This window comes from Dromaius novaehollandiae, chromosome 1 (genome assembly GCF_036370855.1).
Source record: "Dromaius novaehollandiae isolate bDroNov1 chromosome 1, bDroNov1.hap1, whole genome shotgun sequence".
NCBI classification, from domain to species: domain Eukaryota; kingdom Metazoa; phylum Chordata; class Aves; order Casuariiformes; family Dromaiidae; genus Dromaius; species Dromaius novaehollandiae.
The window spans coordinates 122,105,127-122,119,122 of record NC_088098.1 but is presented as its reverse complement, the minus strand read 5'-3'; the positions used below and the strand labels follow the sequence as shown (position 1 = coordinate 122,119,122).

General features: G+C 37.9%; 1 protein-coding gene across 5 annotated transcripts in view; it reads right to left on the bottom strand.

Moving 5' to 3' along the window:
• Positions 1-13,996, bottom strand: part of PKNOX1 (PBX/knotted 1 homeobox 1) — a 46,361-nt gene that overhangs the window by 6,454 nt on the left and 25,911 nt on the right. For all 5 annotated transcript variants that reach the window (XM_064525598.1, XM_064525593.1, XM_064525606.1 and 2 more), the window contains 6 exons: positions 8,888-9,058; positions 7,798-7,897; positions 5,889-5,986; positions 3,215-3,343; positions 2,111-2,187; positions 335-507 (listed from right to left, as the gene is read on the bottom strand). In XM_064525598.1, coding sequence (XP_064381668.1) covers positions 335-507; positions 2,111-2,187; positions 3,215-3,343; positions 5,889-5,986; positions 7,798-7,897; positions 8,888-9,058 — 748 coding nt within the window. The remainder of the gene's footprint in view (positions 1-334; positions 508-2,110; positions 2,188-3,214; positions 3,344-5,888; positions 5,987-7,797; positions 7,898-8,887; positions 9,059-13,996) is intronic.

The following is a 13,996-nucleotide window of genomic DNA, read 5'->3' as shown; positions in this document are numbered from 1 at the left end:
TTTAGTCCAATATTGCTAATCAAACAGAATACTACTGATGTATCTGCACATTCTGAGAGAACACAGTCACACATCTAACCTTTGTTACATCATTTCATAACTTTTGAAATAAAACCAAAAGTTTCTCAACATAATTTCCAACAAAACACCCCACAAAATACAGAAAAAATTTTCAAGATGAAAAAATGACACATTTTTGTTGTTTTTCCAAATTAAAAGCACAGTCATGCAGAAATATCGAGAAGTTCCCCTCCCACCAAATGTATCAAACACTCAAATTCCATGTTACAGAGGAATTAACTTTATGAACTGTTCTCTAGCTAGCTCTCCTTACCATCTGACATCGTAAGCTCGTTAGATTGCTGCTGAGCAACTCCTGAAGCAATGGAGTCAGGCCAGAACCTCTGAACTGGTCTGTTCTGAGCTGTTTTCTTCTTTGTTTTTGGAGTTTCAGAACAACTGGAATCCAGCATTGGCTGAAGAATTCGCCTTCTAGCATTGATAAACCTAAACACAATCAAAGATAAGAAATACTTATGACCAGAAAGCTGTAAATGTTCTGTCTCTCTCAGCTTCACAAGTATACAGTGAAAAAAAAAATTAAATCCGAAATATTAAAATTGCAAAATGTCACTTATCCCTACCAGCTTGGCTTGACATTCTTTTTAACACGTGAAACTGCTCCCAAAACACTGGTGACCTTTGATATTGCCAAACTAGCTAAGAAAGTAGGCCTCTCATCTTGCTGCTGGCAGCCTTTTTCCCCCCCTCTCCGGAGGAAGAAATTCTCCAAACAGCACGACAGATGCACATTTCAAGACATTATTAAAAGCTAATCACCAGAAAACTTGCTGACAGCACAACTCAAAAAGCTGATACTTCTCTCATTAGGGATCACCTAAAATCTAGCCCCTACCATAACTACTTGTTTGGTCTGGTTTAATTTACTACCTTAAGCTCCTGCATGACTGACTTTATAGGCTCCCTGGCTTTGCCAGGCTTAGTTCCTGATCCAAGAGACAATATCAAACACATTTTTCAGATCTTTCCCAATTCCTTTTCAGTCCTTGATCTCCACCCGTTTACTTCAGACTGCTAATTTCTGCCCTTCCCCGTTCTGCTAGTGAACAAGAAAATACTTAACCCACACCTCACTTTGCTACCAGCAATTAACTGAATCAATTACACTGTGGCTAGCTGTTACAGGAAGCAGTTGTCTTGTGACTGTGGATAGCATTCCCTGCTAAATCTGCCAAAGCATATAGAGGACTCATCTTTACCTGCAGTGGAAAGAAGTAGGGTAGAGCTGGCAGGTCCGTGCAGTGTAATACAATGCTCTGCAGAGACATTAGTCAACTCCCAGTACCAAAGAGCTCTCTTACCACCATGCCATGCAGACATAGTTATATTGCTCCACTTTTGGAGTTCGTGCACTGCCACTATCTCAAGTATTTCCTTAATGAACACCACTGCGGTCATGCAGCCACCATCATCTTTGAAATCTGAGGAAGAGTCCTGCTGGACTTAGCTGCAACAATTTTAGGAATCAATACCCAGAGCAGAATAGGATGCATGTTGGCACCCCTGCTCCTCCTCTTCAGGGACAGGTGTCTTATCTTATATCTCTAGTGAAAATAAGACATGTTAAAAGATGTCAACCCATGAAATGAGTAGTTGAGGCACTGACACATTCCATTTGGACATCACTGCTCAGGAGATAGTATCCTTTGACAGAAGCGAAGAAGGAATACCTGTTGGCAGTAACTTCTTAAACCTTTGCAACCATGATTACTAGGGCACATTTTCCAGAGCCTTTACACAGTCATTAGGTACTCTTAACTTGAATCTCTTTACTTGCAAAAGAAACAGAAGAGTTTCCATCCCTTCAGCTATAGACAAAATTAAATTCTTTAATATTGCAAGGTTTTACAGAGTCATTATTGAATTTAAATGGCACAAGTATTAATATAGCTAATGTATTATAAAAATAACATGCATGTACTATGTACAGTAAGTTCAACTCCAGATGTCCAAGTTACACTCATTAACTATTTCTGCATGCTGCAAGCATGTGGAGACAGTAACAGACATTAAGAGTTTCTGGTCTTACCAGTTGTTAACCTGGAGTAGTGTCAAATTTGTTTGTGCTGCAATCTGTTTCTTCTCATCCTCTGTTGGATATGGATGCTAAATAGGACGAAAAGCAAACAAAAAAGGTGTAAGCTTCCATCTCATCTCCTCATCAAAAATAAGGACTCCTTTCTTATTGCTGATTAAAGCTGCTAGACTAAGGCCATCTGACTCATTAACAACATAAACTTAAGAAACCTCACAAACTTTTATAGATAAGATCACTTAACAAAGAGTATTTTACTACAAAAAACTGGTTTTACCTTTGAAAGTGTAAATGATACCATTAAATTGCTGATGTCTAATTCAGAAGAAAAAGCTTCTCATGGCTGACAGTATTAAACAGTATGATCTCTGGGCAACACAGCATGTGATAAGATCTGATTAGTTATGCTGTCTAAAGGCAATGTCACATGAGAGTACTGACAAGCCTCTTCTAGTTAAATAAAGCTACCCTGAAACAAATGGATGAAAAGACTGCATGTAACATAGAAATGTACATGCAGTTTTCCTGTATCATTTGTCTGTTGTAAAATCAATTGCTAAAGACAGAAATTATCCATCAATTATACATATAATATAACTTAAGACCTATTTATCCTTCAAGGACAAATATTTTCGCAAAGGAAAGACATTCTGTTGTAAGCACAAGTAGACAGGACTACAACTGGCACATGTCAGAAGGGTTGTTGAAAGGGGAATAATCTCCCAAAATCTGAAGTTCTCCTCCACAAAAAAATATGTATATAGAACTATTTTTCATTGTGCCATGAAGCAGGGTGTAGAGAGCACTGCATTCTCAACACGCTGAAAAGAAGAAAGATCCCTTCTAACAATGTTTTTTGAGATCATGGGGTGCAAATGTAATATATTTATTAAAATAACAATAAAATCAACTGACTAGACTCTGTGGAGCTACTACATTAGACTCTGTGGAAGTACTCCAAATGATTTTGGGAAACCCTGAACGGGGATTACACAAAAGACAACAAAATAAATTTATCTTCTTTATGAAGCAAATCATAAGAGATTACATAAAGAGTTGTACGAAACCCTGCAACTCCTGATCATCTTCAGTCCTTACCCCTATGTGCTGAAAAAGCCAAGATCTCATCACATTTGTAGCGTGCTTGGGAAGAACTCCTCTTTTGTTTTTTGACGAGCCATCATCTTGATGCAAGATGCCTAGATCTTGGTTTAATTGCAACTGAAGCTACAAATATAATTTGAGAAGAAACAAAGAAGTTAACATAGTAATAGCAGTACTTTGTATTAATGTATAAATAACTCATTTATAGAAAGAATGAAAAGAAACTAGACTTTAGGAACACTGGTTATAAAAAGATACTTCATTTGCTAGGGAAGGCTTGCAAGAGCAGCTTTCCTGCAGTATCATTCCAAAGTGTTCTTATCCAGGGGAAATGCTGTATCAGATTGCTATAGTTTTCACATTTTATGTAACTTCTCTGTTTTAGGAATTGCAGCTCTTGTCAGGCTGTTTATGTGATCTTGTGATTTACTATAACTTAGAATAAAACCCACCTACATACTAGACTTCAGGCTAATAAGCCTGTGTACTGCTGCATGCTACATTGTGACTGTAATGGACTTGTCACCTGATGTAGTCATTTGCATATGCTGAAAAGTGTAAAATGCAATGTGAATTGGCAACCTGATATACTGACTATGTGCAGATATATGCAACTATGGAAACTAAAATAGTTATGATTAAGGACTTTAATTAAGGACTCAAAGTAAAATTAACTATTGTGCTACAGTCCCAAAGAAAGATGTTTAAGGTCCTGCTAAATAAATGCATCTAAATTCTCAAAGAGCAAGAAGGTATATGCAAAGGCTTATCAAGGGGAAAAGGTTCAAGATATTGCAGAATTCTTGATTCACTTTACAACATTGTTACTATTTCTCTAAAGGTTCCTATTTCTCTCTCACTTCTACTTCCTTTTTCATTTCCTATGGGTTCACCAAATCCTTTGCACACAGGTTAAGAAAAGAAAAAGACCACCTGTGAACATCAGTGGATATGTTCTTCAGCATGTAGGCAAAATTAATAAGAAACAATATACAAATTGCATATGAGATACCCTTCCAGGTAATTATAACTTAAATCATTCTAGAACAAATTTTTCAAACAACACAGAACAATTTCTTCAAGCCAGTCATGTCTATGTCATGTATAAAACAAGTTTTAAAGTCATTTCTGAGCTGGATTTATATTATCAAATTACAAGTGTGTGTGTGTGTGTGTGTGTGTGTGTGTGTGTGTCCATACACCTATAAATACACACACCTGTTGTAATGTGTGTTTGTATATGTGTATATATATACACATATGTATATACTCACACACACAATACACACACATATATATTTGGAGCATATTTTTCTTTCCGAAATAACATTTTACATCCTAAATAGTCTGTTTATATATGGAGAGGTTGTAATGAACTTTCAACAGCTCTCCCCTAGTATTTTCTTCCCACTCCACAGTACTCTGAAACATTGAAAGAAAAATTTGAAGAGTGATTTCCCACAGCTGACAAGGAATACAGGCCCAAACCTAGGCACAGGTGGGTTTGGAGATTCCAATTAACATCAAGAGAAGCCATAGATACATATATATTGAAGGGAAAAGCTTTCTTTCTTTATAAGCTATAGATGTTATTTTCCATGCAGTATCTTATTTCCCCCCCGCCCCCCCCCGAGGGATAAAAATCATTTTTCTTCAAAAACACTTCAGTCTAGGAGACTAATTTTCCTTCCAGTCTAGGAGACATTTCCTTCCAAAAGATACCTAAGGACAGAACTGCATGTATTCTAAGGCAGAATCTGGGCAAGTACATACATGCTACTGCAAAGAAGATAAGAATACTCTAAGCAGACTCTTTTTTTGGGGGGTGGGAGGGAAGGAAGAAGAGAAGAGAGGGAGTCAATGATTACCAGTAGATTTTTACTGTGGAGATGATAGCTCCTGATTCACATTTTTAATTGGCTCCACGTTCCTGAAAGACTTGATTTACTGCTTTCTGCTCTAAGAGAAAGCTTGCAAGGTTCTCCATAACTTCAGTTTGTCTCATTTTCATGCTTCCTTTTCCTTATTTTTTCCTTTGGGCTCTCCTGATCAAACTTTAACGAGCCTCCCCAAAAAGAGTGCTGGCCCCTACCTTTTAGGATATGCTTTGATGAGCACTATGTGAGGGTCACCCATAGTCTCAACTCAGTATTTTGAAATTTTTATTGCAAAATACTTCTCAACATACATAAATTCGGAGTTACATACATTACACAGCACTGGTGGCAACCTTCTTGATTAAAAAGTCAAATTTCTGACACCAGCAGTGGCATCATAATGCAATACCACAAATCCACACTGCCATAAACCTAGCTCAACAATTAGAAAGGCCTTAATCATTGAAAAAGTGTTTACTATTTAACCAGTTTAAGGTATCTGTTTTTTAATTACCCATGTATAAGCACTTTTTTGCCATCAAGAAAAAAAGAAAGGTAACAGCTAGGAACTATGACAATCTGTTATGTCAATGCAGATCTCTCTGGGACCTTATGCCACGTTATAAAACTGATAATTCTTATTGCAGTGCTTGCATTAATTTTACATTAGTTACTATGTGCTTGTGCACAAAGCTCATTCTGTCTGTTTGTCAGATTTAAACCAAAACTCTTAAAAACAATCAGATTTTTTTGAGCCCAAGACACTTTTCTATAAAGCTGATGAAACAAACCTGAGAATTCTGGATCCGAATAGTCCCAGGTGACAGTGCTTGTGTCACCACTTGACCTTGTGGAGTGACCACAGTGACAGGCTGATACACTGTCCCCCCTTCAAACAAACAAAAAAAACCCAACAAAAAGATTATAGGTAAGAAAAAGCACTTCAAATATTCATTCTCTTTAAATAAACATATCACTGCAGACAATATTACAGTTTTGATAGCATATCAATTATTCTCTTCTAGTAGACATGTAAGATGTGTTCTTAGTTGCATTAAAATTTATTCCATCCACAAAAACACACGCTAAATCTGATTATGTTTCCTGTACTTTAGATAGGCTAAACTTAATGCTTCTGATGACTTTGAATTCTTTAGTGTCAAAACATTTTCACTGCAGTGACTGGTAGTTAGGCACCTGAGCCCAAAAAAGTAGAATTTACAAATCCAAGTTAGGCAATAATGTTCCTTATACAGGAAGTCAATAAATTGAGGGTTGGGGAAGAATACGGACCATGTTCAACGGGAGATGTTGAAGCCAGCCAATAGCAAATACTGAAAGAAGAGTTGTCTTTGAAATTCTGAAGTTGAAGTGTCTAACTAGACAAACTTCAGAGGCTATGATTCACAGCCCCCAGAACACTTTCTAGACATAGATGCCTAATGCTGTGATTTGACCATAACTTTATGCTGACCCAAGTGCAGGCTAATGCTGGAATGGGCAGTCCTACCCTTCTTCCCATCTGTGTCTTGCTAGTGCTGGCACTTGCAGTTGCGCAGCTGTGTGGTAACCTAGCGAAAACAGACATGGTTTTGGCCATATCATTTTCAGCCGCTCACTGAGCTGCTAGAGAAATGCTAGTGCCCACACAAAGGAGTGGCAGAATAGAAGGGCCAGTGGAGGTACATGGAAGAATGATCCCTTTCAGCTTCAGCCTGCGTTCAGACTGGCTTGCAACAATCACAAAACTAAAATTTAATTTGTTCCTTTTGGATATACCCAACTTGCTCTCTCCTCTCTTTCAAAAGGGAGAGTGGGAGTAACATCAACCTTAGCAGTCTGTCAATTAAGGTACTTGTTCAGGAAATGAGAGATCTGAATTCAAATCAACCTTTCCTGTTTTCAAAGGAAAATGCCATGACCACCAGGCTATCAAAGAGTTCATCATGTGGCTGCAGCTGGGCCACTCTTCAGCTAACAAGATTCATAATGCTGAAAAGGCACCTTGTCTGTGCTAACTGGCTGTGGTAGTCACCTGGGTGATACCTAAATGAGGTCAACTAAGATGACAGCATGTTGGTGAATGCATGGTCCTGGGCACCAAAGCCACAAAGCACAAACCATCTCTTAGGGCAACCTCTCTGCAATCTTATGCTGTAGGAGCGGACTGGATTGCTTTCCTGCATTTGTACTCAAGTTTGGGGTTTTTTTTAAACCTTGCTTATTGGCAAGATACAACTTTCCAATTCAAATGCCACCTCCATTCAACAGCAGCACTACTTGAACCTCAAGGACTTCATGCTTCTAGGTGTGGTTCCAAATTGCATGAAGCAGGAGAAGGCTAGTAAGTGCAATATTTTAACTAATACATGTCTTTGTCGAATAAATTTTTGTTTTTGAAAAATGAGTAAAACACTCCCAGTCTCTGAAATGACTTTTAACAAAAGTAGTGTTGCACAGAAAGTTCTCTTAAAATTATATTTAAACTCTAACCTCCACTCACATATATGTACTTGGTATACATAGAAATTAAACTAACATTCAGAAACCAGTAAGGCACTTGACTGTATTATAACAACTTTTCAGACATTATTAGACTTAAGAAAAACATTTTAAAAAGTAATTGTGTATCTTCTGTAACAACTATAAAAGAAATCAAAATGAAGAGCAAGGTGCCAGTTTTTCTTTACTGTGTCATACCTGCTACTGTTGCCATAGTTACATTTCCCTGCTGCAATGCTGATGCTGGCACCATAATCCCTTGGGGACTGAGTGTGCCTGCAATGGCACTTGGAATTTGCTAGAAAAATAAAACAATTAGTTGCTGCTTTTTTTTTTTTTTTTTTTTTTAAAGGAGATAAAGCATGCTTTTGTAATTTTGGCTCTAAACCATGTTGGGGGCTTACACACAGGATTAACTTCAAAGAGAAATGGACTTCATTAGAGGTTCATCACTACCTATATTAACTTTCTCATTACCACCAATCAGTATCTTTGAAAATCCTCATGAAAGCAACTGTTAGAAAAGACATAAAACCACCTGGAGAAATTTTAGGAGGGAAGTGATTCTAGGTATATGAAGTTTCCAAACACACTAGGGATAAAGGACAGATGAAATGGACCCTTGATGCTTTTATTACAAGCATCACAGCTTTAGAATTTCAGTTATTATCTTAACACCTTCCAATTTTAAAATAATGTAGTATGTATTAAAAGGTACCTAATATGTTTTATTCCACTCAGGAAAGTTCTTACTCGCACCAACCATGCAAACTTTTACACATACCTTATTATGTATGAATAATTTCTACTTTTTCCACATACAAAATTCAGTTCATCCTGTCTCTACAGGAGTAAGACTGTTACAGCCATACAAAAACATCTTTTAAAAGTTATTTTTGTCTAACTTCAAACTCCTTTCCACACTTCCAGATACCAAAACTTAAGTAATGATCGCAGATAGTGAAATTTAAGTTGCAAGACTGACAAGAACTTGTAGCAAACACTTCTGTATGTCAGGACCATCCCATAGGACTAGTTGTCTAATAGGTACTGGGTGCCAATTATAAAACCGATCCTTTAAGCACTGCCGCATTTCAACAAATTTGCCCACCACGTAGTGGCACACGCATGTGCGCGCGCACACACACACACCTCTTTCTAATCTTAACAGATTTGAAAAAGTTAGAGAAACTGCAGAAATTCCATTTGCAAACTAAGAGCAACAGAGTGTATTTATAAATTCCTCAGGAAATTTAAGCAAAAATCCACGTAACTATTTGAAACATACCTGAGATTGCACAGGCGAATAAGGACTTCCAGGCTCTCCACTTAGTAGAGTTTCACTATTCATTTTTGTCTTCAGGCAGGCAATGTAGCGACTACAGAAATCCTTGCAGAGTTCATTAACCTTTTCTAGCTCAAGCAGATGGATACGTAGAACTTGGATTGCTTTTACCATCTAGGGAGATAATAGGAAAGTATTTTAGAAACAAAATGAAAATAACTGTTAATTTCAAAAATATTTAATGAGAGATTTAAGCAAGCACTACCTTCTGGTAACAAAGACCACCCAATCTAAGCAGAGTTACTAAGTGCAGAGTGCTTACTAGAGTAGTCTAGCACTGATCATACGTTCCTGAAATGTGAAAGGAATGTATTTACATATAAAACCTGTACTGTTCCACAGCTTAAGTAAACTACAAAACAGGAGAAACAAAACACAAGTATAATATAATTTCTGACCCTGTCACATTCGATGCATTAGGAAGGCTAAGCACAGTCGAGGTGTACATGGAGTAGAGGATGAGGCTGCACAGCCATGTGACCTTTTATCACCATCATACAACTCAGGGCCATATATCACACAAGACTAGAAGGGATGGGAAATAATCCCATCCAAATATACTATTTAAAAAGCATGGTTGGAACAGGCTTGGTAAGCAGTAGTTGTCTTGAGCTACAAGTCAGAAACATAAGGTTCAGTTCCACATTACACCCTGAACCAAGAAAAATGACAGTGTACAGATGAATTTGACATACTCTGAGAAGAACCTTCTATAACTTAGTGTAAGTTTGTCACATAGATTGCTGGGGGGTGGGGTACAATACAGGAAACATCCTGTCATTTTGTCCGTAACAAAAACCCACTAGCATTTATTTTTGTATAAAATTAGAATGAAGAGGTTCAAAAGTCTGTCATCTTGTTCAGCAATGCTTGTAGTAACTACAGTTTTTCACAAATCCACAGTTAAACAAAAAATGAAGTACAAGAGCTATGTACATGATGAGAATCCTTATCACGCTTACTGTGAGAAAAAGACTTGTAGGCTGAGACAGCTAATGGTATTTACATACTGCATAAGAATAGTGTAGGTGATAGTAAGGGTCATGGCAGAAGATCAAAAGCTAAAACTAAATCCAGATGATGTCAATTTTGATGGTGCAGTAGCAAATCTAGGACATTCAAATGCACACACAAGAGACTGGCAAAGTAATTACTGATTTTATTTTTATCCAGTGTGCCACCCCCAACACTTACTTGCTATTCTGGATCTCCAAGAAAAATAGCCTTCAGTTTTATGAAACTGAATGAATTATATTTTAAAACATAGTGCATAGCTTCATTTTACCAGTATTTGGAAGGATCTGTCACATAGACAGGCTTGTTTACCTGGCCAGAGCACTGAATCCAGTGACCAGAAGTGACACCTTACTATGTCACCCATCTACTGCTTCTAATCAAAGAAGCCAACTGGAGGTTGAAGTAGCCTTTATTCACGGTATCTTAAGGAGATCAAGGCTGGTAAACTTCTGGGTGCACTCCCCTCTCCTCATGATGACTTTAGCTTTCATTACAACAGATCTTTTCCTGTTTTTTTGCAAGAGGTTTTCCAGTTGCATGACATTCGCCCAATCTAGAAAATTCTACATTAAAATAAACAAGAGCCCCCCCAAATAATAACAAAAAAAGGGAAATCTTAGCCCTTCTAACAGAAAAAAAAATATATATATATATCTTTAAAAGCACAGTTGCAGAAAAACCTGAGCTATATGCTCCAGGTGGTTATTCCAAATTAAAACCTAGTAATTCTTAGGAGCTTTTAACACCAAAAGCCTGTGGATTAAGAAGTGTAATGGCCCATCCCTGAGGTATATAAGACAGCAATCTTCTAGAGTAGCCCTCTACAGTGGTTCCCTTTAAAATTGCCCTTAAATATAAATGAGTTAACAAACTATGCAAATTTAATGAGATTTAACACACAAAAAAGGTCACCTATGTTTCTTTCATGGTTATTAATGATTATCCTGTAATGTCGCAATAGTTGAAGAGGTTCAGAGACCCAAACACTTAAATTATAAAATTCTTTACATGTGGCAGACCAACACAGAGTACATGCATTAGTGAATGCTTTAAACAGAAGTTCTTTAGCCTCTCTCGTCTACTCTTTGCTGGGCTGAGCCTGAGGTAACAAATAATATACCTTTGGGCACACGTTATTTTACTGTATTAGTGATGAATTAGTTTTGTTTAGTCAGATTTTCTTTTCCTTAAACTATTACCCATATTTATATCATTTATTTATCAACATTTGTTTGGAAAAAAAGAGTCACCTCTTCAGTTTAGGTTTAGTTTCAAACTGATGGTTGACAAACAAACTGAAAATTGAATTAAAGTAAAAACTAACCATAAATCAATCTAAACTGAACTTTGCATTTTCCCGTGATATGCTCTTCCTTGAAGAGAGGCATCTCAAATACTTCTCAAAAAAAGGAAGAGAAAACAACTGAAATCTCACTGCTTCAGGGAAGCTGTAACACAGTTCTGAGTTTTTTTTAAGTGCTGCAGTTTTGAACACGAGCCTGATTTTTTTTTTCTTTTTTGGTAGAATTGCTTAAAATAGGGGATGCCCCGTCCTTCTGCTCATCCTGCATGATGAATAAAGATCACAGAGTACAAGTACACCTTATCAGTACTGCTAAAGCCAAAACCATCTCTGTCTTAGTCACATGAAAACACACATACAGAAAAAGAATAGGAACACAGCAACAGCTGTACCAAGTCGAATAAAAAAAATGTTTACTCCAAGCCATGTCACAAACAGGATACCTTAAAAATTAATTTAAGGAAGAAACCTTGCATACAGAAGTGCCATTTTTTCCCCCTCTTTTCAAATTCTTATGATCTATTCCGAGAAATTCTTGCCCTTCTAAATACACTGGACCCTAACAACTCTTTTCTGACACAAACCATAAGCCATCAGTATTAATGGAAATGCTCCCATCCATCTTGCTGCGAACTCTCTATATTGATGATGCACCTGGAAGCCAGACTTGGGTATGACACTGCAAAAGCAGTCGAGTGTCACTATTTCTACGCTGACCATACCCTTTGCCATATGGTTTCAAGATCACCAAATGAATCTGTTGATGTCATAACTTGAAAGAACTGAATCCCTCTATAAAGATAATCAAAAAGGACTGAAACCCTATTTATAGGCCAGGCTTAACTACACATGGACTGAGACTGTCCTTAAAATGAAATTTCCAGTGGATTCTCACTGTATTTCCCAGTGCTGAAATCCTTTATACTATTTAGAAAACCACCAATTAATTTAGAATCTAGACTGTAGCTTGTTAAGAACTACTCAGGTTAGCATAACCTAACACAGCTTTTACTGACCTTCCTTTCTGGCCAAACTGACCTAATGTTTGTGCCTTCCAGATGAACATTTTGCAGTCCTTTGAATGCAAAACAAACTCTTTTTGGGGAGAATATTCAAGGCACTTCAAGTGACTGTGCAGTGTGAAACATTGCCAGGATACTAACATTCATCTATAAAAGCCCCCACAATCAGTATCTGCAACAATTCAGAATTTCTGGTATCTAGTCAATTAGCCTATACGCAGTATGAAGCCAGTTAAGGCTGGTGGAGACACTGAAATGGTATTCTTCTGCTATGGAGCCACTAGTTTCAGTTCTGTCACATAAACTATCTCAGCTATGTAGTTGAGATCTACAAGCCAGTTCCAAAAACAAACAAACAAAAACCCAAAGCATAAAAAGAAGAAAGCTGAACTAACTGAATTAGTGGCCAAACTCCTTACATTGTGACACTCCCCCCCCCCCCGGACTTGAGTGTTGCCTTTTATAGTACTAAAATGCTCCATTCATCTCAGTTTAGCTCTGGCTCTAAATCCAACGATTACTACTGAACAAGCATTTACACCTTATTTGTTTGACTCCACCAGAATCAGATAAGAGTACAAGTGGAAAGCAAGCAGTTGTCTAACCTACTCACTCCACCCTTCCAGCTCTTTCTAATTGGCAGTATCTGCTAGTTTCTCCCTTCAAGTGCGCAGTTTGTTCAACATCAGAGTTAAAAAGGGAGAAAAAAGGCAACAAGTAACAAAAGAAACATAGTATTAGGATCCTTCCTATTTTCTCCCCTCCGCAACAGAGATTTTTAAACCTATGTAAAAAGTTAAGCATTTATTTTATTTATATGACACAAGGAAGAAAAAACTGCTGCTAAACCCAGCTACAGTTTTCTCTGTGCAAGCACCAATATTTCAAACAGAAGAACAGCCTGAAGAATGGACTAGCTATTCCTCATCCTAAAGAAACTCTTCTGCTCTTCTATCTGCTGCCCCTGACAAAATGAGCTGCCTGTCAGCACGGCAGCTGTTCAGAGCCCCAGCCCCTAGGACAGGCAGAGGAGAAGCCACACTCAGATTTCATTTGGTGTCTGGTAACAGAAAGGCATGGCTAACAATATGACTATAGAGCAGGAGCCCAATGCCAAAGACAAGTTAATTTTGCAATGTGGTTCCAGTTTAAGATAGCAGTGACCTCAGCTGTCATAGTTAGGTACCTCCTACCATAGCTGTGCCATGAAACACTAGACTTCCGCATCCATTTCAAGCAAAGTCAGCCAGATTTGTGCAGCCCATCAACAACCATAAGAATCACATAAACCAAGTGACTTTGTCACCACTAAAACCAGAAACAGGTCAATCAGGAAGAAAGATTATTTGAACACAATCCTCAGACTGCTTTCCAGATGGTTGCCTCTCAACCTCTACTGGAACATGGGGTTCTTCCTCCCTAGGTGTAGGACTTTGCGCTTCCTTTTGTTGAACTCCACAAGATTCCTGTCAGCCCATTTCTCCAGCTTGTTAAGGTCCCTCCGAACAGCAGCACAGCCCTCTGGTATATCAACAAATTTTGGATAGTCTGCAACTTTGCTAAGGGTGCACTCTGTCCCATCCATCACCCAGGTCATTAATGAAGATGCTCAACAGTACTGGCGCCAGTATCAACCTCTGGGATATACCACTAGTGACTAGCCTCCAACTGGACTTCATACTGCTGGTCATAACACTCTGAGCCCAGCAG